This window comes from Conger conger, chromosome 17, assembly GCF_963514075.1.
Source record: "Conger conger chromosome 17, fConCon1.1, whole genome shotgun sequence".
NCBI classification, from domain to species: Eukaryota; Metazoa; Chordata; class Actinopteri; order Anguilliformes; family Congridae; genus Conger; species Conger conger.
This window is the reverse complement of record NC_083776.1, coordinates 23,319,095-23,344,976: the sequence shown is the minus strand read 5'-3', so window position 1 is coordinate 23,344,976 and position 25,882 is coordinate 23,319,095. Positions and strand designations below refer to the sequence as shown.

Here is a 25,882-nt window from a genome sequence, read left to right as displayed (position 1 = left end):
GAAGTATTTCAGCCGTTTATCACCTGCATTGTTATTGTTACATTAAATCAACTGAACTGAATCACGACAGGATTCAAAATGGCTGCTTCTCTACAGTACTTATTCAGCCATGCACACACATGCCAAGACATTTAATTTAAAAAGAAACATGACTTGTGATAAGAAATCTTTTTGCAGAAAAATATCTATATACTAAGCTTTTTAATCCTAATATTTTTTCTGGATGATTACACGTGGGAATCTGTCTTTGAAAACACTGCCTATTTTAACAAGTAATAAAGGCAGAGACCTAGTCAAAACTCCAACATGAAATGCATATGGTGCCTCTTTTAAACAGAAATTTGGGAACAACATATTCTACAATTCTCCCGAATGGGTGCTCACAAATTGTCCATAAATGTTCTGAACCTTTTGGGTTGCTGTGAAAATGTGTGGGAGAAAGGTGTGCAGTCTTCTTCACAGCGCTAAACTATTTCTCGTCTGCAGATTTTTAGCACAATACTGACAGTTGTTTTTATTGAATTCCACCAGAAGGGCAATATGAAAACCTTAATATTGGAGAATCAGAATCTCATAGCTCTGGTGAAAGCAACAAGGAGGCTTTTAAACATTCAAGGGCAGTAACTGGCACTGGAGCTGGGAATGTCTGCAGTGTGCATTGCCTATGCAGTGAATATTACAGAACTACAAAGACTTCCCCAATCGGTTGAAGAAACTCCATAATGATCAGGTGTGAAACATACCAGACAAATGCAAAATGTTGTTCATCTCTTCCTCTTGAACCGTGTAAGATAACTTTCTGAGCCATTTTTCATGAGTGGACTACAAGAAATCATCGGCTTACTTTCAGTGAGTTACTGTTCCTGGTGTCTCCACTGTTCCTGGTGTCTCCACTGTTCACGGGAGAAAGGACTCCCCTCTCTCTCTGCCAGATCCACACAGAGCAGCCCTCTGTGTACCAAAAGCCCCTCTCTTTCAAACCTCCATTTTAAAGAGTCCCATTCCTCACACAAACTCTGCTTTAAAGAGACATCTTCCTCCTGAAAGCTCCACTTTATAAAGCCCTCTTACTTATGCAAACTCCATTTTATAAAGCCCTCTTACTCATGCAAACTCTATTTTGGAGTCCTCTCTTTATATGTGCACTGTTTTTCTCTGTGCTGTTTTATCTGCAGCTCACAGTGACATTGGTGCTATATTAATAACCTGTGGAGTGCAGTCACACCAGTCACTGTGCCTAACACACACACATACACACACCACAATCATCTGGATCTGCAATTTAACATACTGCAGACTACCAATTTTAGTTCAGTGTTTTTTTTGGGGGGGGGGGGGTTCTGCACTGTGTGTGCGAGGAAGGAGTTATGTCTAAAAAGACAGACAGACACTTGTCGGCTAACTTTAGGATTTATTCAGGATATGTGAAAGTTCATCCACTACATCAAAGTGCTCAGAACAGAGTGTAATTCGCTCTCAGAAGAGAAGGTAAGAGACAGGTTGTATTTGAACAGTTCACACATTTTCACACGGCCCCTGACAGAACAGTTGTCTGGTTTTTGGACGATGCATGAGAGGTGCTGGCCGGGAGCTTTAAGACTTCTGGTCCTGGTGGGGGACAAGGAATGTTTATTGGAAAGAGCCACCATAGTTTTGGGAATGTGGGGGGGCAGGGGATCAGGGAAGGAACAGGAATGCACTCCTGTGAGAATTGTGACAGGATTTTTAATTTGAGATTTTACTGTGACCGTCTTTCAGAGCAGTAAAAAGCGAGTTTGAAAAAAGTCCACACAGATAAGGCAAAAACACAAATACATTTTCTGCAGCATTACGAGCCTGTGGTAACACACAATATAACACCATCACTGGAGGCCTAAATAAACTTTATTTATATCATTTAAAATTGTACATCTTGACAAACCAACACAAAGCAATTTTAAGCCTACCGACAAATGTGCAATAGATAATGCAACACAGTGATTCTATCTCAGATTCAGAAACAAACTGTTCATCTGCCTCAAGTGCACAAAAGGAGTGATTTGATCTGGAATGAAAACTGACACAATGATTCTGTGTCAAATTCACAGTCTAGGGCAGCAGTCTTAAAAGCACAAACCAGAATAAGATAATCTGTTTGTTAGCATGATATACAAGTCCATCGCTGCCAAAATCCTAGCCTTCTGCTGCATGTGCTTTAATCCTGTCTGGAATGCATATGCTAATATAATAACACCATATCTCACACACACGCGCATACACACACACAGCACTCATGCGTATGAACGCACATATCACACTCACGCACGGAGCACGCATATGCACGCACACACACGCACACATGCACCCACACATCAGCCTGCACACACACATCAGCTACATCAAACCAACTTCTGTCCAGCATGTTTCAATATATTAGGCAAATGACAATGATTGGTATACCAGGTGTATGTGTTATGCCTTTGAAGGAATGTAGCCTCCCAAATTCATCATATTCCCCCTTTTCATCATGGTGCCTGGAGGCACTGTCATCTGCTGCTTTTCACATAACAACAGCAGTCCATCCTCCGTCTTCCTGGAGAAGCCATGTCTCAATCCTTTTCAAGACTTTGACTTTCCCAGTTGTCCTTGGCTTGGGTGTGGAGTGGCATCCGAGTCGATTTCAATGTCTCAGCTCTGACCCAGGAGAGCAATCACACAGATCTGTGACTCCTCCTAATTCTGATTCACAACCGGATGCCTTCCGACTGATCGACATCAATTTCATCAAATCAGCCACTTTCTGCCTCCAACAATTCAGTCAACTCTGCAAGTCGAGTTTGAGCCGTAAGGACACTAACGGCCAGTAGGGGCAGTGTGAACAAGAGTGATCGTCAACGTGCTGACATCTCATGAACATATGAAGCTTCTGTATATACACGGCCTATGGAAAAACCCAGGGACAGAAAGCAGGTTGTTGGGTTTTTTTGGTGAGTATGGTCAGACATGTTTACCATCTGTGCCTTCAACGGCACCAAACTGGTACGATTGAAAAGAGACTGAAAAATTGGCTCACATTTCAACCGCAAGTTGCTCCCAAAGGCTACCATGGACAGTGCACTTCGATTCCAATAACAAGAGCACAGTGTGTGTGTTTGTGTGTGTGTGTGTTTATGGATGAAAGCAATAAAATAAATGATACCATAACCTTTGTGCTTTAAAAAAAGCATTAAAAAAGCATAAAAAATAAAATGACACATCAAAAAGACATCACCCTCAGTATGTTAGCAAACATTAGCCTTTAAGGCTAAATGCAGTACATACAGTATATGTTGCGGTATTAAATTCTATGTTGCCGTATTTTCATACGAAATGAACAAACAAGGTCGTACAGTCCGGGAAGCTACTGGAGACCTAAAGAAACAGAAGCATTTGTGGCAACAAGGGGAGCCAATGAGCAAACTGATGTCTCTCTAATACTGATACTCTTAGGCTGAATGGCTAATGGTAATTAGCATGCAGCTGCTAGTGCTTCAGCTCTCTCTCTCTCCTTAAGCATACAGACGAATGTCGCCACAGTTTTCAGTCTGACCCGATAATTTGGCAAACATAAAAAAGCAACAAGTTTGCATTTGTGCCTCCAAGCATGTTTGTGTGTGAGGGCCTGTGTCGGTGTAAAAATGTAAATGGTTGGCATTTATATAGCACCTTTATCCAAAGCGCTGTACAATTGATGCTTCTCATTCACATACACACACTCACACACCGATGGCGATTGGCTGCCATGCAAGGCACCGACCAGCTCGTCAGGAGCATTTGGGGGTTAGGTGTCTTGCTCAGGGACACTTCGACACAGCCCGGGAGGGGGATCGAACCTGCTACCCTCCGACTGCCAGACGACTTACTGCCTGAGCCCCCATGTCGGGTGTGTGTGCACGCATGTGTGTTTGTGCAAGCGTGTACAGATTGTGTTTTTGTGTGTGTGTGTGTGCGTTTGTGTTTGTGTGTGTGTATGCATTTGTGTGTGTGCGTTTGTGTTTGTGTGTGTGGGTATGTGTGTGTATGCGTTTGTGGGTGTGTGTGTATGTGTGTGTGCATTTGTGTGTGTGTGTGTGTGTGCGTTTGTGTGTGTATGCGTATGTGTGTGTCTGTTTGTGTGTGTGTGTGTGTGCATTTGTGGATGTGTGTGTGTATGTATGTGTGTGTGTTTGTGTGTGTGTATGCATTTGTGGATGTGTGTGTGTATGTATGTGTGTGTGTGTTTGTGTGTGTGTGTGTGTGTGTGTGTATGCATGTGTGTGTGTGTGTGCTGGCTTAAACAGCCGTGTTCAGGGCTCAAACCCCTGAGTTTCAGCTGACAGTGAGGTAGCGGGTATCTGACCCTGCTCTGTGCTCAGTCTCTCCCCCTGTCCGTCTCCCTGTGCTGTGGCCCCATCCACAGGCCAGTCCCTGCCCTGCTGCAGGTCATCCATGGTCGTGTAACAGCATGTCACCCCTCCGCCCGACGACCCCGTTCCCCCCACCCCTGACGGAACCCCGCCCCCCGATGCCCTGGGCTTGGCTTTGCCCTTCTCCGCGCTGTCCGTCACCTGCAGGAGGGGCGTTGATCTGACGCGGGCGGACACGCAGGGCACCAGCTGGACGGCTCCGCTGGTGTTCACCCCGTTCACGCAGGCGTAGAAGTCCAGGCCCGGGGGGGGTGCCGGGGGCACGGTGTAGCCCAAACTGGGGATGGGCAGCAGCCCTGCACTCCAGGGCCATGCACAGGTGGGGCCCCCTGTGGGCCCCGGGGCCTGAGACGGGACCTGGCAGTACGGGGACGAGCCCTGGGGCGTCTCCAGGTCCACCGGAGAGCCGGGACACAGGGTGCTGGGCGTAAACTCCCCGGCCTTCTCAGACACCTTACTCAGATGGCAACCCTGAAGAGACGGCTCTTCTTCTGTGGTGACGTGGAGCCAGCTTTCTGAGCTGTACTGCGGGGGGCTGTAGCCATGGAAGGATTTGAAGAGACGGGTTATCTCATCCATCCTCCCATTCTGAGAAACACAGAAAGAGAGAATTAATAACAGTGATATTACTAAAATGTGTGAAAGGTAACAGTCTCATAATCGACACCGCTGAGTGATGAGAGACTATTCGTCATAATTACGACACACACAGCGACAGATAAAGTGTAGCACTGTTTGGTTTGCTATGCTGTTTAGGACATAGTAATTGGCATGTTTATGAGCGTGTATGTAAGCATGTGTCAAGGTGCATTGATGTGTGTGTGGACTTGTATGAGTGGTTTGTATGCACACACACACACACAGTTGTGTGTATGTGTGTCTGTGTGCAGGAGGTGGTGTTCTAGCCAAAGGAATGAAATGCTGAAATGGTGGCTGAGGAAGAGGAAGATTGAAATGGCCAGAGAGTTGGCTTTGATGAAGATGAAGATGATGCTCGTTATGGAGATGAGGTTATACCTTCAGAAGGGTGGGATCGATCCCTCTGATGCGCGGTTTTGGGACTGGAGGGAGGAGAAAAGCTTTAATCCTGCAAAGACAAGACATCAAAAAGACAACGTCTTATTAAGCCTTTCGCTCTCCCTCTGTAACACACACATGCGCACACGCATGGCACACGCATACATGTCTGCACATGCAAATACACACACTCAAACACACACGCCTGCACACACACACACTCACAGACACTCACATGGCACACGGATACACACAGGCACACACACACGCACACACAAACATACATAAACACATAAGAACAAACGCAAACCGCCATACATTTCATCAACATAGTTCAATCTAGAGCTCTCTTCTTTCTCACAGTGAGTTGTATAATAACTGTGCATACATAAATCTATATGTTGTATAGCACTTCAATACAGGGCAGCATCTCAGTGATGTATATTTAATATGCTGGACAGAAGTTCAAAGTCATCAAAGATACATCTCACCATTTGTGTGCTCAGATCATTAAAGCAGAAACTGCAGTGTATACTACATGTCCTCAGACCAAAGTATGAAATTAAATTTAAACTTAAATATTCTTTATAAACTTTTTGTGGTTAAAAGCGCCTTCCGGGGAAAAATGTCCTAACACAGTTGATTAGATTAAAGCAGTAGAGTCATTAAATCTGTTTGAGAGAACAGCAAAGCTCACGCACACACCATCACCCTATGAACGTGCATGCAGACATGTTTGTGTGTCCATGCACTGCGTGCGTGTCTGTTTGTGGTACAGGTGTGTGAGTGAATGCGTTGCAGTAGGCATGTTTGTGTGTCCATGCACTGTGTGCATGTCTGTTTGTGGTACAGGTGTGTGAGTGAATGCGTTGCAGTAGGCATGTTTGTGCTGCAGTGTGCTTCAGTATCAGTGTGATTCTGTTTCCTGATATGTGCATGTAGGTGCTTCCTTACCTTTTACCATTTGGTATAATTCCCAGACCAATCATGAGGAAAGCCACTATGCTAATCCCTATCACCAGGATGACAGCCAGCATCTTATCTGGAAGAGCAGATAAGGGTCTCAGCTCCACATCCTCTCAAAATGGCTGACACACAGGATCACTCAGGCACTCAGAATCTGCACCTCAACATCACAACTAGAGACTAGTGAAGCTTATGACAACACAGCGACAAAATGCAAATCACAATTCCGAGAAAAGTACCATGTTAAATTTGGTAGCTACTGTATATCTTTAAGTTAAGTTGGGAAATAATGAACTTTAGGGGGAAAAAACTAAAGAAGTTATTTGAGTGCTTGGTATACTTGATGTGGCTGGTATAAAACATCTTAATGAACAATTTAAAGTTGACCTACCCAACCAAAATTGCCCTTTTCACCTGTGGTGCTTCCCGGTAACTAAACACAGCAGTAACTAAGCAACTGTTACTTTGCGATACATAGCTGAATGTATCCAACACTGCAGCTGGTCAACATCACAAGTATTTACTCATTATAAGAATGTCTTTCATTGAAATGTGTTATTAGAAAAAAAACATTATGGATTTTTGTCTAACACTTCACAGTCTTTGTGGGAAATGTATGACAATAAACACTGTTGTTATTTACAACCTAGCTTACTATTATACCCATTATATTTTTGGTAGCGGAATTGTACATTTGAACAAGTTACAGGATGATGACAAAGTGGGCACGTTCAGAACTACATTGCAGGAAGGGTAGATAGGATCTTTGGTGGGATATTGACAGACGGTATGGGCTGGAGGGGGGGGGGTACATACAGACTCACTCTCAGGGTGCATACCTATGGTCTGGTGGGACGGGATGTTGAGTGTGAGGAGCTCACTCCACTTGCTCCACAGCCGGGAGTTGTGGGACTTGCAGCGCACTCTGACCACATAGCTCCCCGCGGGCAGGTCCAGCAGCTCCAGCTGGGGCTCGCGCTGTACCCCCTTCGCCTGCAGGGGGCGACATAAACACCAGTACATTTCACAGGCAGACTGCCCAGAGTTCATTCTTTTTCATGAATCTTTCCTATTCATCCCTTTCTGTATTTTAATGAGCATTAGTCTGTTCTCCCCTAACGGGGCCTGAAAGGAGAGGCCTCACCTTCCAGCTGTGAGGCTCGGACTTGCGGCGGTACTGCAGCTCAAAGTCGAGCGTCACCCAGCCCACGTGCACATCCGCAGCGTTTGGGTACAGCCACGACACCAGCGCTGAGCAGCCGGCCCCCTCCCCACTGCTGTTGGTCAGCCAGTAGGTGAGGTTGAAGGGTGGGTCTGTCTCCACTGTGGACAGGTGGACAGGGAGAGAATGCTTAACCCTTTGAGTAGTAGGTTTACGACTGATTATGATAGCGCAGGTCAGAAATGGGGGGGGGGCGGGGAGGACAGACAAGAAGGTTAGATAAGCTGAAAAAAGCTTGGCCCAGACATTCAAAAAGCTTCCACTAGAGACCAGAAGGTTAGTGACGAGAGGTGCAAAATTCTCTTTTCCAATTTGGCCAAATTTATGAGAATAGAATAGAATTCATTTTTAGAAAAGTTTAGGAAGTTTAGGAGCATCATTAGGAAGATTTTTGCCCTATATTATTCTCTTTGCCATCAATTAGTATACTCTTCAAGGCAAAACATGTCTTTTTTAGACCTTTAGGTTATCGCTTTCATATTCTCATCATCAAAACAAAATGGAAAATGTAAAAATATCCCAGAAATGTTTCAAGCAAAACAATATACAGCACACAAATGAGGCCAAACGATCAGAATCACTGAACAAAATCACCAGCAGATGGCAGAATTGAAGCACAAAATATTGAAAATAAGACGCTGAAAAAAATATGGCAATCATTTGACAGAAATTCCACTGTGATACCATAAACTTAAAACAAATGCAGCTGTGTACCTCTCACAGGTTACTTTAAGTTATATTAACTATAAACTTTACTATAAATATATTTAATATAATTTCAATATAATTTCACAATGAGCAGCCCTGAGGAAATGGGGCAGAGGGGACAGGATTAAAAGGATTGCCCAGGTTACCCCCCCAGGTCATACCAATGTCAGCCACATCCAGGCAGTGCTCCTCAGATGTGTAGTTGCCATGGCTGCAGTGTGCCACCAGCTTCATGCAGTATATCTCCCACACCTGTGTGTGACGGCTGTCAAAATAGCAGCTGTTGGGCCCGCCCGTCACATAGTCTGGACACTCCCTCATACGCCCCTTCCTGGAACACAGGACAGCGGGCAGAGCTCAGAGCACTGAGAGACAGGGCAATGTGTAGAGTTCAGATACTATGGAAAAGGATGGTGTGCAGTGCTCAGATATTAGGGCTGTGTTCGAAACTAGCGTACTACCTGTACTAAATTTCAGGCTGATTTTCATTGAAATTTAGTATGAGTAGTATGCCAAGTGTGCGGGTTCAAACACAGCCTTGCCGTGTCTGAAACAGGCTGCTCACTACAGTGTCCTCAAATAAGTGCTGTCTAGTAAACATACTACCTACTTATTTTAGTATGCAATGTGCCCCCGAATGTAGAGTACAATGGATGAGAAACTTGTCAAGTAGGTGGTACTATGTAATGTAGTGTACTTTGAATCCCAGATTTTATACATATTTGCTGAATATATTTGGGAGTACACTTTCCAGGAAGTAAAGCATGCTTTTTAGGAGGTCCCACAGAAAGGAAGAGGCGGAGCCATCTCTGGGTCCAATTAGTCCAATTCTTCAAGCAAGAGATGGATGCTTTTCAATTTATCAATAACATTTTTATTACAAGTGCAGAGTATATGTCAGAAAGTGCAGTGTGTTTAGTGGACAGTACATATTTTGAGTGCACAGTAGTCTTGTGCACGCCCACACTCAGTGAAACCGTGGATATATGTTTATCATCCAGGAATTTAAAGTAAACTACACTTTTTGCACACTTAATAACTTTCTCATGCACTATACTCAATTCACGTATGCAATAGTAGGCTTGTAACAATAAGTTGTTTCGGACACAGGAAGGAAGCCATTTAAAAAGACACTCTGGCTAATGTTGGCTAGATTAAACAATTTTTCTTTTTTTCTTTTTTATATATTATAATTATAAACTTTTGCCATTAGTTGTCCAAGGAAAGATATTGTGGGATCAGTGGAATACTCAATGGAATTATCAGAGAGATACAACAAAATTGTCTTGGTCGTGCATAAACATTTTGCATGAAAGATTGTTAAAATCTTCTGTTTGCTTGCTACTATGATCAAAACAAGAAGAGGAAACAAACTGCAATGGGAAACCTTTTTAAATCACGGTCAGGTAAAGGCTCAATTAAGATGAAAGTGATGGTGGTGGAGGTGCCAAAAAGATACATAAAATATCGCTTCATTGTGACAGGTGATGTTAACGCCCCCAACTGTAGGCCTGTTATGCGTGGAGACGGTAGTCTGCGACTTTTTCTGAAAAAAAAAAAACATTCCCTCTTCAAACCGGTGAGTTTGTTTTGTGAAGAGACCGCATTCCCTGACCTGGCCACATAGGCACCGTATCTTATTGCCTTCCCCACCCACATGCTTGTTTGAGGCTTGCTTTTGAGGCTTACTCTTGACGGCTACAAGATGAGGCCCAGGAAGGACAACTGACGCAAGAAAAACACTACTGACGTCGTCGCTTCACCTCGGGAGCAGACACAGGGCTCGCACTGATGGTCAGTAGCTACACATTTAGTTGTGTGATTACCGAACATTTAGCATTGCGCAGTACGTAGTAGCCTATTACGGTGGGGTGCAACATTTGGCCAAACCTGGTTTAAATGTCTGTTACAGTGAATCTGTATGTAATCGAAAGCAAACCTTTCATTTTTTCTATAAAAAAGGAAAAGGCCCCGTGCAAAAGTTTGGGAACCCTTTTGGATTATTCTTTGTTACTTACTAAACTAGCACTGTCACACGTGTTTCTGTTGAGCTTATTTTGATTAAATGCTTAAATTATGTGTGTAGGCGTTTTTAAAATCACCGTCAGTGTAGCCGTTTCCTAAAGATGGGGCAAAACTTCTCAAAACAAACACGTCCAGTTTGGTTTGAATCTCCAGCCTGTGTTTGCCAGAAGGTAACTGGCACTCAAACTCCACCCTTGAACACAGAGACTGGTTTATGGACGGCCACCCATCCAGGCGATCACATAACACTCTCACATTAATTGGAAGAAGTATCCACAACCAAGAGGCTCAGGAGGGCAACTAAGCAACAAGTAAGTAAATATCTAGCTAACAAGCTGGATCAAAACGTTGGTTGTGGATACTTGTGATCACCCTGCAGTCTGCTCTGATTTTTGTTTTGATGCTGCAACAGGAAAAACACCATTTAAGACTATTTTGCATCACTCATTTCTATTTAAATGCTGTGTGTTGCTGACAAAATTTTCATTTAATTAAAATTAGCTTCTCAATACTGAAAACATTATAGAGGAGATGGTTTGGGGCTGACCTCAGATGTGGTCATGTTATTTTCACTTCACCCAATACATCACTTCAATCAGTAGATATGTCAGGACAGGAATTTCCATTGTTAGAGAATGGTAACGAACAAATTGCATGAAAGCACTTGCTCAACCATTTCATTTTCTAATGCAAATTTCTCCGCGAATCAAGTCACCAATTATTGATATGTTCCGTCTGAACAATTTTTATCTTACTGGCTACATTGTGCTTGCTTTTCCCCATATCTTTAATCTTTATTTAACCAATTCTCAGTAATGTCAGTTATGTTTTTCTCCAGTATTTTACAAGTGTGTCCAAAGCAATTACATTTTTTTTGTCTTGCCTCCTTGGTACACAGAATAATTTTTCATAATTTACAAGGTTTTCCAAGAGACCGAAAGGTTTGATATCTTGTGCACATTGATTGAAAAAAAAATATTAGAAGATTGAATATTTTTGTGTAATTTACGCCAGTGGGAACAATTAGTTTCTGTCATTCTCTTCTTGGGTAAGGGGGCTGAAGATGGCCTGCTGTGTTGAGTTGCAGGGAAGCACTGCATGTGCTTTCTCACTACCCTGGACACAACCAAATCACTGCTGTGGTTGACTGGACGTCCATCGTGTGAAGTGAGAAGTAGAAGTTCACACATGCAGCATCTGAGGTTGAGTGCCAGATATCTGCTGGATATGCGGGACAATCCCAGGAAACCCAGTTCCTCTTTCTCTGCTGGTGTCTCATGTTCCCTTACCCCACAGAGTAGGTCAGCGTGTAGGTGATGTTGTCGTTGCTATGGGAGCCGTTGTCAGGGAAATGCCACCAGCAGGTGAAAGTCTCCATGTTAGGTGATCGGCAGTAGTGGATCCTCGGCCGGAGGAGCGATGGGTCATCTGTGGAAATAAGGAGTCGATAACATCTTTAATCATCCATCGGGGAATCCCTAAATAAGCAAATATTTAGTCTGCAGTAATTACTCTACTTGGAAATCCATTAAGTCTGTTAAGCCTATGTCAGCCATGTGCCTTCTACGGACTGTCATGGATGCCTTCCACAGTGCCAGACTTCTGGTCCGTTTGGGGTGGGAGGTGATCTAATGATGAAAACAATGTTTATCCTGCTGGCCCTCTCTCTGTACCTGGGTCACGTATTCACTCTAAAACAGGTCACACACAGGCAGTGGCTCGCTTGCCATGTGGTGTGAGTGGGGACTGGCTTCCTGTTTGTGACAGGCTAACAACATTGGATGTGTTTACATGCAGACAAATGCTCCCATCTTAACCTGATTTTAGCACTACCCTGATTATTGAAATTATCATATAAATGCCTTTATAAAAGGCCACAAAACATTTATTCAAATCCCAATTAAGACACCTGGATCTTTTCTTTTTTGGGGGAATTTATTTTGCCTTTTTGAAACTGTTCACGTCAGGCTGAAGTCAAAGATCCCGGATGAAAACAAAGCGTGGTTGCCGTGTACACCGTTTTCGTTGAGCATATTCTGATTATGGAACGAATCATGTAAGCGCAGCTATTGGTATACTTACATCACTGAATACACATGGATATATACAGTCAGCAATCTAAATACCGGCATAACCTGGGTATTGTTGCCTAAAAAAATCAAATGAAAGCGGTGTAAACCACTATGTGCACACACTAGGGTGAGGAGCTGTGGACTGAGGCAGGGGCTTCCGTGAGGATATGAGCTTGGTCAGCTTGGCCACTGTGTGCACACACTAGGGTGAGGAGCTGTGGACTATGTGCACACATGAGGGTGAGGAACTGTGGACTATGTGCACACACTAGGGTGAGGAGCAGTGGACTGAGGCAGGGGCTTTGGTGGGGATATTCGCAGTGACAGAGGAAATTGAATTTGTTCCACGGTCAGGCAGTGAAAAGGGCACTACAGACGCAGAGCAGCACCCCGTGACAAGCAAGCCGCTGCCGTAACACACTGGAGACAAACAGAAATAACTGTGGATTGTCCTGCCAAGCGCATCATGAACTGGGTGAGACTGAAGGAGCAATATTCCTCCAAAACATAAGATTGGCAACAACACCACATGAAAAACATCTCAATGGATTTTTATGTGTTCAAACCACTCATTGGAGTTGGCTTGAAACTTTCACATTCCTTGACAACATAGCACTATTAATATCTTTTACACATTATTGCATATACAGTGGGATAAAAAATTATTGGCACCCCTGACAGAAAATGAACAAACAATACAAAAAAATTCTAAACAATATATTTATAGACAAACCCAAAATACCAACATGTGATAAATACTGTGCTATATTAATGTTTCAATCGAACCAACAAAAATCATTTACTGATTTAATTAAAAATCTATTTCCTCCAAATCAATGTTTCACAATTATTGGCACCCTGAAAGATTATTGTAAATAACACCTACCAAAATTAAACCAGGTATTAAATTCCGCTTATTTAAGTTTATCTATGTGTTAAGGAACTGTATTGAGTGATTACATCACTTCCTGTTTCATTAGGGTATAAAAATTAGGTAACACACAGGCAATATCCCTTTGTCATCCAACACCATGAAGAAAACAAAAGAATTGGCAGTTCAAAAGAGGAAGATGGTCGTAGACCTTCATAAACGTGGTAATGGCTACAAGAAAATTCACAAACGATTGAATATACCACTGAGCACTGTCAGAGCAATTATAAAAAAGTTCAAAAGATATGGAACTGTTGAAAATCTCATGGGTAGAGGACGCAACTGCATCTTGCCCCCCAGAGTATGGTGAGAGAAGCAACAAAATCCCCAAGGATCACAGTGAAAGAATTGCAGGCCTTGGTGGCATCTTGGGGTCACCAGGTTTCAAAAAGCACCATCAGACGCCACCTCCATAACCATAGCCTCATTGGAAGGGTTGCCAGAAGAAAGCCTTTTCTGACCACAAGACACAGAAGAAAGCACATTTACATTATGACTGGAACAAGGTTCTCTGGTCAAATGAGACCAAAATTGAACATTTTGGTCAGATACAGCATCGGTATGTTTGGCATAGGAACAGAGATGCATGCAAGGAGAAGCACCTCATACCCACAGTGAAATATGGTGGTGGGTCAGTCATGTTTTGGGGCTGTTTTAATTCCAGAGGTCCAGGGGCACTGGTTAGGATTGATGGCATAATGAATTCCAGCAAGTATCAGGCAATTTTGGCTGAAAATCTGGTTCCCTCTGCCAGAAGTCTGGGACTTGGTCGTAGGTGGACTTTCCAATAAGACAATGACCCAAAACACACCTCAAGATCCACACAGAAATGGTTCCGTGACAACAAAATCAACGTTCTGCAATGGCCATCTCAGTCACCAGACCTCAATCCAATCGAAAACCTGTGGGCTGAGTTGAAGAGGTCAGTTGATAACACACAAACCCAAGAACGTGAAGGATCTTGAAAGGATATGCAAAGAAGAATGGTCCAAAATCCCTCCAAATGTGTTCCTTAATCTTGTCAAAAATTACAGGAAGAGACTCCATGCTGTTATCCCTGCCAGAGGTGGTTGCACTAAGTACTAGGTGAAGGGTGCCAATAATTCTGAAACATTGATTTTGTTGAAATTTATTTTTTATTAAATGATTGTTATGATTTTGGTTGTTTCCATTGAAACATTAATAAAGTACAGTATTTGACACATGTTGGTGTATTACCTTTCTCTATAATGATATATATATATTTTTTTAAGCCTTGTTTGTGCATTGCTGGTGAGGGGTGCCCATAATTCTTGAGCCCACTGTAACTGGTCTTCAGTGGAAGGTTTGTAGCCTGGCCGGCTAATAGAATGAGCAACTGCTTGCCTAGGAGGTTTTGATAAGTGTTCAACGCATTTTCTATGTACAAATGCTCCAACCATTTCTAAGAACTGTTAAACCCTTGACATTTTCACTTTGTACCATCTTGTGGTCAATTGAGATACCTCATTTGGAACGAAAACTCACAAAATGTTACTTTTGAGAGTAATATTTGAGTAGTATTTACCATTGAAGTAATATTTATTTTGTGAGATTCAATTATTTGGAAGAGATTCAAAATTAATATTTCAAATGCAATGCCCTGGTCTGACTGTTAAGTATCATATCCAGACTACAGGTGGTAGTTTGAATCAAAAGTATGGTAAAACTTTACTTGCACTGTGTAATAAAAAAAAAGTTATGTTATGGGGATTGGATCATGAATCAACAGAGGGTTAGCATAGTTGAGATTTAAAGAAAGGGGGGCAGGAGAGGTTCCGTTTCTCTTGACCTGAGACACACCCTTTAAAAGCTCCAGTCAAATGTCTGTGAGAGGACTGTAGATTGTGAAATGTCACTTTAAGCCAACAGTGCATCTGCAGACCGTCTCCTTTGATCACAGTCTTCAAATTGACATGTGTCGGCCTAGCAGACTCAAATTGACATGTGTCGGCCTAGCAGACTCGCCACTGGTTAACAATCAGCCATGGGCAAACCAGTGCTTCCACATGGATCAAACACCTTATACATTTTAATGCTGGGGTGACCACTGGGATCCACGCTCTAGAGAAGTTCAGGCCTGAACCAGCAAACGGGCCCAAACTGTACATGGAGTGTACTGACCTTCCAAAACAGAGCGAGCCATAATTGGCTGCACCCAAGCTTGCCAACATCACGCAGTCACGAGTGCTTTCCTTTGCCACGTCTGTGCAGATTTCACATTAGATCCTGGGCTGGCTTTGCCACCAGACCCTCAGTGCTCCAAACAAGAGCCTCTTGTTTTCCTTTGCCTGGGGCCCTTGGACATTTTGTCTGAATAAACGGAAACAAACCCATGGTCTGACCCATGCTCCTGGCTGCTGTAATCATAAGGAGATTTAATCAGACTCTGCGTCTCCGGCAGCCCTCGGCATTACTGCTCCTGCTTTGTTTTTTACCAGTAAACCCTCCACAAGGCCTCCCTTCTGCCCTTCACAAGTTCAGCATTAACCTTCCCCATGGCTGAACATAAAGGGAAACTGCAGTGGGGATCGTCACCTGTGGATTCGCCACAGCTCTGAATAACCATAGACAGTCCTTCACACCGCACCTGGCAGTGACCCTGTTGCACTGCAGGTATTGGGGGGCCTTGGCCTTTCTCTTGCCCCATCAGGTAGAGTACTTAATGTTCAGATAGCGCTTGCCTTGTTCCCTGTGCTGTGAGGATCCCCAGGTGTGTGAGGTGGCTCGGTCCTTGGCGGAGGCTGAAGAGTGTGTTATGTTCTGGCTGTGTGATGAGGCTTCCATCACCAACGCAAACAGGAGCGGAGACCACAGCATCCCGGACACTGGGAACAAAGCGGAAAGGATTAACTGCACCTTCTGTTCTGTCTCTTCAACTACCATTGCATGTCTCTCTCTTTCTCTTTCGGAGCCTTGTGATCGTGACAATTAGGATTGCATTCTCCGAACAGATGTGCACAAAAAAGAGTTGAGAAACCATGGCAGAAAGAAAATTCAGCACGTCAATCCCACCCACAAAGCATCCAAACAGGAGCACCCTTACCCCTTACCTAGTGCTGCCCCAGAACCGAGCCCTGCAGGCCACACAATTTCAGACAAGCCTTGTACAAAGACTATCGATAAGTATCTGAACTGAGTATATATGAGTGATTGTGGTGAGTGTTGTGGTTACCATACTTCGTCATAGTAACTCCATTTAAACCATGGTACCTTCATTGTTTCCCAGTTATATTGGATAAAATATGGAATTTATAGTTGCAGTAGATTACTAACAATGGTGGAAATCCAGGCTCAAATTCCTCCCCAGTGTTTTGTTCCAATGACTTGGAGCCAGGAGGTCGAACCGATTAGTCAAGTCAGCTGGCTGAGTTCATGGGTGGAAGAAACACATGACGGGTCATCAAGGGTCCAAGCTAATCAAATGAGCCTCAAACCAATGTGCTGCTCCCAGATATGTAGTAAATACGAAAAGAATAGTTTTTCCTGTCCAATCTTCGCAAAATTTCGAACCTTCTGCATATCTGGCAGCAACATGATGGTTTGAGGCTCATTTGCCTTGGCCCCTTGATGACTTAAAGCCAATTAGCCAACAAATATGTTCCTTACTGAAGCAGTGTAATTTACAGCTGAATCTAGTCCCACCCCCAATTCCCATAGAGATCCATTCAAGGCCTGTATCTGCATGATTTTATGCATTGCACTGCTGCCACACAATTGGCTGATTAGATAACTGCATGAATAAGTATGTGTGCTCACTGGGTGTATGTGCTGTTATGTCTTGTCCTTGCAAAACCAGCAGGCCTTAAGAAAGTCATCTAACATGTTAAATATATTTTTTACGATTATAACCAAGGCAAGTCAATTCATGGCAAATTCTGATTTACAAAGAGAACCTGAAAAAAGTCAGACAGCATCTTGAAGACAAAACACACTCAAACACACTCACACATAAACACAATGCCTTACTAAGCCGCTCACTCTCCTTCCCTCTAACACAGACATGCACATACAGGGGCACAGCTAGGAATTTTGGGCCCCCTGAAAGAATATTGCTCCCTTTTTTAATCCTACTGGAATTTTTGTGGGCCCTCTCCAGCTGTGACTCCCTCCTCCAACCCAACACCGCTCCCCCAAGATGTGGGCCCCTAGAATCATCTTTTACTCCACTAGTGACACGCACACGCACACATCATTACAAACAAGCAATTAGCAGATAGGTCATAAGCAGGTAGCAAACATGCAGCATGCAAACAGGCAAGCAGCAACAGAACACGATACTCTACAGACACACACAGACGCAGATTAGAGTCAGATTAGAATGGGGAGAGGGGGATTAAAGCATTAAGACATACGGCTGCTGAGAGGAACATGAGCAAACCTGCTGATTAGTGATGTTACTGGGTTGGAAAACTGTCGTATGTAATGGGTAAGAAAGAAGATATGAAGATATGAAGAGTGGTTTATCCAGTTTCAGGGTTCATTCCTGTCACTGGCTCCCAGGCTGACCAAGTGAGGGGCAGCAGCTCTGAAAGCCTTTAACGGGACATGGTGGGGCTTTAGATGGAAAAACTAAGAGCTGCCCGCCATGTGCTATGATATGCCAAATATTTCACAGCAATTCCTTTACAGCAGTACCTAGAACTAAAAGATTTAAATCCTGTACTGTATTTAATGTAGTAGGAGGATTATAAATTCTGGTAAAGCCATATTTGGATGTAACCAAGGACTAACGTCTACATAATACTGGATGGTCATTTTAATTGCATCTAGAACAGTTTAAGTTCTCTCTCTCTCTCTCTCTCTCTCTCTCTCTCTCTTACTCTCTCACTCTGTTTCTCTACTTCCTTCTATTATTCTCTCTCCTTCTCTCATACCTCATCATGTTTTCACTCCTCTCTCCTCTTCAGGAGGGTTTTTAACCCTTTAAGGTGTGAGATCACAAATGTGATTAGAATGTTCTTAAATTAACATTCCAATGCTGATGTAATAATCAATACTGATTATTGAGAAGAAGGGAGTTCTAGAACACTGATTTAGAATTCTAAAATAACATTCCAAAAAACCTACTCTTCAAAGGTAAACTATGTGATCAGCAATTAATTAATTTGGTTTAATTTGGTGGAACATTCAGCGAAGTCACGGGACAGGTCACAGGACGGAGATCAAAGCCACTGGCCGCCGCCCTGCTCCTGCCTAAGTGGATTTGAGTCTCTGTGTATTTCCTCAAATTAACCTCACTCTCAGTGATGTGCGCGAATGAAATCCCACAACAGGCTGCCATATCTCTGGAGATCTCATTGAGAAGGAATTACTGGTGTGTGCATGGCTAGTTTTTTGCTTGTGTGCACGTGATTGTTATGTGTTATTGTGAATGTTTGTACTTGTGTGTGTGTTTATATTGTCTGTGTGTGCACATATGTAGTTTTGAATGTTTTTGCCTGTGTGCATAACTGTCAGAGGAGCACTGTGATTCTCTGCTTGTGCAAAATAAATGCAAAAGTATTGAGACAGTGGCTCAACTACAGCACATTGTATTTGAAATGAAACAATGACTATGAGGTCAGACTGTCAGCTTTAATTTGAGTGTATTTACATCCATACCAGATCATCTGTGTAGTGGGAAATTGCTGACAGTCTGCACTTTAACCTCATATTCATTGGTTTATCTCGAGTCCAATGTGCAGGAATACAGAGGAATACAGGAATTACACTGTCCCAGTACTTTTGCTTTCAACTGTATATAATACCTATATAGGCTATACGTTTACCGCTGTCAGATGGCAGGTAGTATGCGTGTCCCATCAGTGAAGTGAGCTACTTTGAGAGCTAGATAAGTGTGTGGCTGCTTCACCCATCCGTTTCTTTGATGCTGGGTAATAACCTCAGTCACAGTCGCAGTCAGTGACTTGGGTTGACCAGAGCCCTTTTCCAGGAGGATGAGTTACCCTTCAGAGCAGGAGAAAAAACAATCCTCCTTGAGTCATCCCCAAGGAAGGACCAAAACATACACCTTTGAGGGAAACCTTGACAAGTAAACCAGCCTGATTTGTAAGACACAATTAGTAAAGTTGAATGCACTTAAAGTCAAAAGTACAGCGTTTTAATATATTGTTTTATATTCCTGTATTTTGCAAGAGTGTATATGTTCTTATGTTAGCTGATCTGCTTTCAGCAGTAGTCTGTACATCGACTACTATAAATGCAGCTTGAGTCAAAAACATCAATAAATTTGTAACCAAGAGCTTAAAAGCAGCAGAGGAATAGACAGAGATTTTTTCTACCTGCAGTCCTTGTACCTTCCTTCTTTGATCAGGACATGACAGCAGGCCAACAGTATTTGGGGATCAAAATGAAAGAGAAGAATGAGAGTAATTTGTATGGGGTGTGGGGTGGGGTGCGAAAGAATACTGTCGGGTAACAGTTCGTATAAGGTAGAGATGTGGCATATAAGAGAGTTCCAATCTTATTTTTATTTTCTTAGAGGATTTTCAACCCTTTGAAGAGAGAGTTTTTTAAAAGTCAGTGTTCTGGAACTCAAATGCCAGTTCTGATTGTTACATCAGCATTCAAATGTTCAGTTAAGAACATTCTAAGCATATTTGTGATGTTACACCTTTGAAGAGTATATATTTTCAAAATTCAAAGTCAGTGATCTGGAAGTCCTTTCAGTCACCAGATGTGATTCTTCTGTCATTGTTATCACATATTTGTGATCTTGCACTTTAAATGGCATAAAAGGTTAAAATCTTTCTGAACTCCATGCAAGCCTGCAGTCTCTGCTGCCCCCCAGAAAAGGTCTGAGTCTAATCAGCATTCAGCTCACCCTTCAGGACATTCAGAGACATTCTCGAAGCACCTCTTACCTCAAAAGTACCATTCATCAACGTCAAACTCAAAAAGCTTTACTTAGCATCCTGAAACCATTCTTCCACCCCAAATTCCCTATCTGCTGTCTCCCCATAGAAGAAAGACATCCAATCTATTTCACATCCGACAAAAAAATGACAAAAGTAGGCTAATGAATGAAATAACTTAATTTTTTTCTACATAACTAGGTACAGTGTTACCAATATTGTGGACAGCACTTTGTGACTGGACACACAAATGAGGTGTTCAACAGCATAATGCTAAGGCTTGCTGTCGGCTTGAAGAAATGGTATCTGATCTCCAGCAACAAACTATTATTTATTGCGGGAGCTGGCTTAATTGTATGGGTAAAAGTTAGCCTATGTTTGTTGAATTAAACAGTTCTTTTTAGTAGCCTCTAATGATGTGTAGCAAATTGTTTTATTTGGAGCATCTTTGAAACAGACCGGAAAAAGTGGGTGCACAGACGCCAGCAACAAGCCAAGTAGAATAAACAGGAACATGACACCACTGTATTTTGAATAAAAATGAGTCACAAGAATTAATCCCACGAATCTTGCCACATCTTCATCACTTGGCTAATTTCAGTGAATGCATTTTGAGTGATTGGTTTCATGTGCTCAGAAACAATGGGCTAGGTATTGTAGCCTACATATTTTTTCCTCATATAGACTGCAGCCTAACTTAGACTCACTGTGTTCCGAACCAAGGTCACTAGAGTGGGTGGGGCTTAGGATCAGCTATTAACATATGTATTTTTCAACCACTTAATTTGCAAAGGTACAGCTGGTACCAGCAAAGAAGAATGTGGAGGACCAACAGGAAATGTGACCTGAGTCGGGTAGATTTGATTTTTTTTTCCTCATTGTGACACGCAATGTATAGAGTATTTGAAGATTGTAAATCTACAGTTTTTTAAGTATTCTGTAAAACTGTGCCATGTTACCCCTTTAGACAAGTGGCATCACATTATTTCCTGGAAAAGACGTATGCTACTTTCCATTGCAAAAGCCTTTGAATCAGAATCACCTGTCTACAATAAAAGCCTATATCATTACCAGCAAGGACTAGGGTGCTTAATTGAGTGGGCTATGTCATTTAAGAGACTGTAATAATTAGTATTTTAAAAATAAAAAATAAATGAATAAATAAAAGCCATTGACAAAGTTGCAGAGAAACGTGATCTCCTTAGAAAGGTTCAACTAGACATTAAAAGTCAGGTCAGGCCTTTTCGGCTGGCTAATTAAAAAGCAACAAATAAACAACAAAAGCAAACAAAAGTGGTTTCATTTTCTTTAATTACATTCTGTCCTGTTGAAACTGTTGATAAACATTTGCTTATCTTATTTGGCTTGTTTAAAAATATGTAAAATACCAGGTAAAGTAAAGTTTTATTGTCAATGTTAGGGGTGCCAATCTCTCTGTCTCTGTCTCTCTGTCTGTCTGTGTCTTGTACCCTCCCTCCCTCTCCACGTGCTGCAGAGTGTGATTCTGTGAAAAAGAAATACGGTATGAGACCTGCTTTGCTGCAGCTGTACTTTGGCTGGAGAGGCATGTGGTGCTGGCCACACGTGGAGATGAAGATAATCCCGCCTGGAGGAGAAAAAGGGCCGGGCTTGTCTAAAGTCCTGGGCCTTGAAATAAGGCAGTATTTCCACCATCATCAGCTTGTGATCAGAACCAGTATCATTTCAGCCCAGGAAGTACATCAGCGGAGGAATCGATTTCCATGGTGACTTCAACCTCTGTGTGCGAGCTATCCCCCACACACATACCCAACATAATGAATCATTTGTTATTTAGCTGACACTTTTATCAAAAGCAACTTACAGTTGATTAGACTAAGCAGGGGACAATCCCCCCTGGAGCAATGCAGGGTTAAGGGCCTTGCTCAAGGGCCCAACAGCTGTGGGGATCTTATCGTGGTGACACTGGGGCTTGAACCACCAACCTTCCGGGTGCCAGACATGTACCTTAGCCACTAGGCTACAAGCTGGCCCATATGTACAGCATGATGTTTTGGTGATGAGGAGAAGCAGTGATGGGCAGAATAAAGCGCAAGAGAAGGTGCGAGATGAATGGTTCTGCTCAGAGCTGGTGCTGAGCTCCAGTAGGAACGTCATTGATCAGGTGAACCAAAATCACCCCGCCCCCTTCCTGTTGCATTGCAAATCGCGAAGACCCAGGGCATTCCGTGGCCTTCTGTTACCATGGCAACCAAGATAATATTGAAGAGATACAGTGGCAGTAGCTAATTCCATCCTCAAAATAGCATGAAGAAAATCCATACTGATCAATACGATACATTTTTTTTCCCCACAACAACAACGTACATGGCAGTGGAAAGGGACAGTGGGTTGTGTGGTTGGCTGAGCTTTGGTAGACCAGGCAGGAAAAATGGCAACTATGCAGAGGCTGTGGCTCACTTTGCCCCAGTCCTGGGTATCCCATCAGACCATTGGTTGATGCCTACTGACCCTCTAAGGTATGACATCACAAATAAGTGATTAGATTCTTAACTGAACGTTCTAATGCTGATGTAATTACCATTACTTACCGAAAACAATGAAGTTCTCGAACACTGACTTAGAAATTTGAAAACAAATACCAAAAACACCTCAAAATTACCCTTGTGTAGGTCTTGTTTGTTCTCTCATTTCATATCAATAAATACATTGAAGCGGTTTTGATTGAATTATGGGGAAACCAAGAACCACAGCACCATCTAATGGTCATAAGAAAAACATAGGGTATGGGCAATATTTTAGCTACAGGGCTAGTCAACATATTACAGTGTCAAGTGTGTGATGTTCTTTACATATAGTAGCACGCTCCTGGATTTGTTATCCATGTGTACTAAATTTACTCAGCCCTTTACATGAAGGGCTTTGTGTGGCATGCATTTTGTTATCCAGAGAAGGCACGTGAATTTTGGCAAAATAATGAAATGGCGGGAGGAAAAACTTGAAATAAAGAGATTGAGGATAAAACGATATGCAACTTAGACAAAAGTACAAATTACAAAATTGTAAGTTTTGTGTTTCTTGGTTCGAACGAAAGGGCTGGCTAGCTAATAGCAAGCTAGCTAAGAATGAACATTTCTGCTTCCCATGTTTGCTTTTTAGATTAGACACGGCAAGGACTCAGTAAGGTATTACAGACTTGAAACATTTATTGGAGAAAAATTGGAAGCACGAATTGGAAACTTGGAAATGTCAATCTGTTAATGCTGGTTAATAAAGTTAACATAGCCTGTCAGCTTGACGAAGGTAACTAATCGCAACTCAGTCATAACATACAGAGACAGAATGAACTTTTTTGTGGAGGACACAAGTTTGCTCTGCGTTGAGTAGGATGAAACTACCACATCATTTACACCAGGGCAAGTTTCTAGACCTGGTTGACCAGTTCTCTTTTTTTTTTAGTTAGCCGATCACTTGTTTAACACACTGGTCACTAAGTTGCATGTCTGAGACAAGTCAATATGAGCTGCTTGGCACTAAAACTGCCAAAGGTTATGGATTCAATCCCCACTCACTGAAGCCAGCCATACTGAAAAATGTATGCGCATGTGCTCATGGCATTGTAAGGTGCTTTGGATGAAAGCATTCATCAAATGCCATTTATTCGAATGGCATATTTTCAACCGCAATGGTGGATTGTGAGCTATTGATAGACTTAGTTTTTAGCCCTCCTTTCCAGTATCACAACCAGCCATGACTAATGGGATGCCCTGGGTTAAGGTCACATATATGATCAGCAGGACTTAACACTAGTACAAAGATATGCCCTTTTGGCATCAGGGCATACAATGGTCTTAATTCATTACAAATTGCAATGGGTGCCACTTGTTGTTCACACTGGTCCTTAATAATTCTGCTGACTATAATGGCTGCAGAAAATGGAATGAAACATGAATCAGAATATTGGTAATCAGTAAAAACACTGAAGGTTGTTTCAGGGCAGATCACAAGTCTGCCACCATTAAATGAGAGAAAGCCCCATGAAGCCAGTCATAATTAGCACCGTCTTATTTTTTATTATCAAAGTAATAATATCATATTTTTATTATTATTTTATTATAAAGCCAGTTATGCTGCCAGATGTTCTGTAGAATCATTAGAGATGGAGTTACAACACTGGAACACACATTAGATTGTCGGGTGTAGAAATGGAGAGATACATTTTTTTTCAGAGTTATTAAAGCTTCCATTGTGTAATAAATCATAAAGTGTTACCGTAGTAAAGAACACATTCACATCACTTCATCAATGGAAGACAGGCAGTGTTTTTAGAACGTCGATACTTCATATTAATTGTGCTTTCGTATATAAAGTAAGAAGGATTGTACAACCAGAAACCCTATTGTTTTACTTATTAGCATCGAACGCTTCACCGAGACACGTCCGTCAACACCAGTTTCTACCATTCCGCCGAAGTACAACGGGAAAAATATGTTTGGTTTTCTTAGTCGGACAATTTACGGGAGATGCTCGACTGGCTGCTTTTGGTGATGAACGGTAATATAAAGTCCGATGCAGTCCAAAGTCCAGGTACATAGAGTAGCCTATAGCTTATCCCCTAGCTTATCCCCTGTCTCAGCCACAGATAATGGACATTTAATAATTGACTCAAGTATAAAATCAATAAGGAAAGCTGTCGCCCAAGTTCTCACAATTAGACTAAACAGCAAGAAAATAATACAATTTTTCACTTTTCTCTTTTGCAATCTGTACAGCGTGTTGCAAATGGTAATCATCAAAACTGAAACTTACCTTTTAAATGTGTCCTGCAATTATTTTCAAGACTTATGCGCAAGGTAACGAGGAGTCGTCTCCTCAAGACGAGCTTGACAGGACCTGGCAAACGTTCTTCTCAGAGTACCCTATTTAACGTCATACGCGTCAATGATCTGATTTATGCCAATTCCAAAAAGTAAAGGTGAGAAGTGATCTTAGAAGGTGAAATGGCATTGAGCTTGTTATGAGTTATGTTGTATAGCACTTATCCTCAGACCCTGTCGCACGTCCTGAACGACTGTAACCTCCCTTGTGTGTGTGTGTGTGTGCGTGTGCGTGTGCGTGTGCGTGTGCGTGCGCGCGTGCGTGTGCGTGCAGCGTTGATCTCGTTGATCCAAAGGGGATTTGCTTCGCTCCACTTCACTACGCATCACCTATCCGACAATGAAAATCAAATACGCCGGGCGAATCTGCAAGCGCTGCAACCGACAATATCTGTTTTTTCTTTTGGTCCAACATTACAGTGAACGGTGCTTGTCCACTTGCGTGTATTTATTGCGAAAGATGCTCTATAGATGCACTGTACAAATATGGAATACGAGAGACCTGGCATAATATAAATAGTACATTTGTTTATATTATATTATATGATATTATATTGTCCGTAGGAAACATTGAAAGGATTTCTTAAATGCATTTTCGGATTGCTGTTGGGGGTTGTTTAAAAAAAAAGTTAATATGATGCTTCATCACCTCATATTTATGAGCATTACTTTGGGGTGACAAATGTGACATTAAACACTATAATTTTTCTGTGCATGTTTTCCCATATTTAAGCGAAATATCCTTTAGTTTTTTCACATTTAGCAAAATAAATTAAATAAATGCAC

The 25,882-nt window shown here is 42.3% G+C and overlaps 1 protein-coding gene across 1 annotated transcript; it reads right to left on the bottom strand.

Moving 5' to 3' along the window:
- Positions 1-4,304: 4,304 nt before the first annotated feature.
- Positions 4,305-25,282, bottom strand: LOC133116277 (prolactin receptor-like). The gene is made up of 9 exons (XM_061225716.1): positions 25,029-25,282; positions 16,068-16,211; positions 11,652-11,790; positions 8,499-8,668; positions 7,552-7,730; positions 7,247-7,400; positions 6,396-6,483; positions 5,442-5,511; positions 4,305-5,012 (listed from the first exon to the last, which is right to left on the bottom strand). Exons 2-9 carry the CDS (start codon positions 16,201-16,203, stop codon positions 4,305-4,307), a joined length of 1,644 nt encoding a protein of 547 aa, XP_061081700.1. The 5' UTR covers positions 16,204-16,211; positions 25,029-25,282.
- Positions 25,283-25,882: the final 600 nt, after the last annotated feature.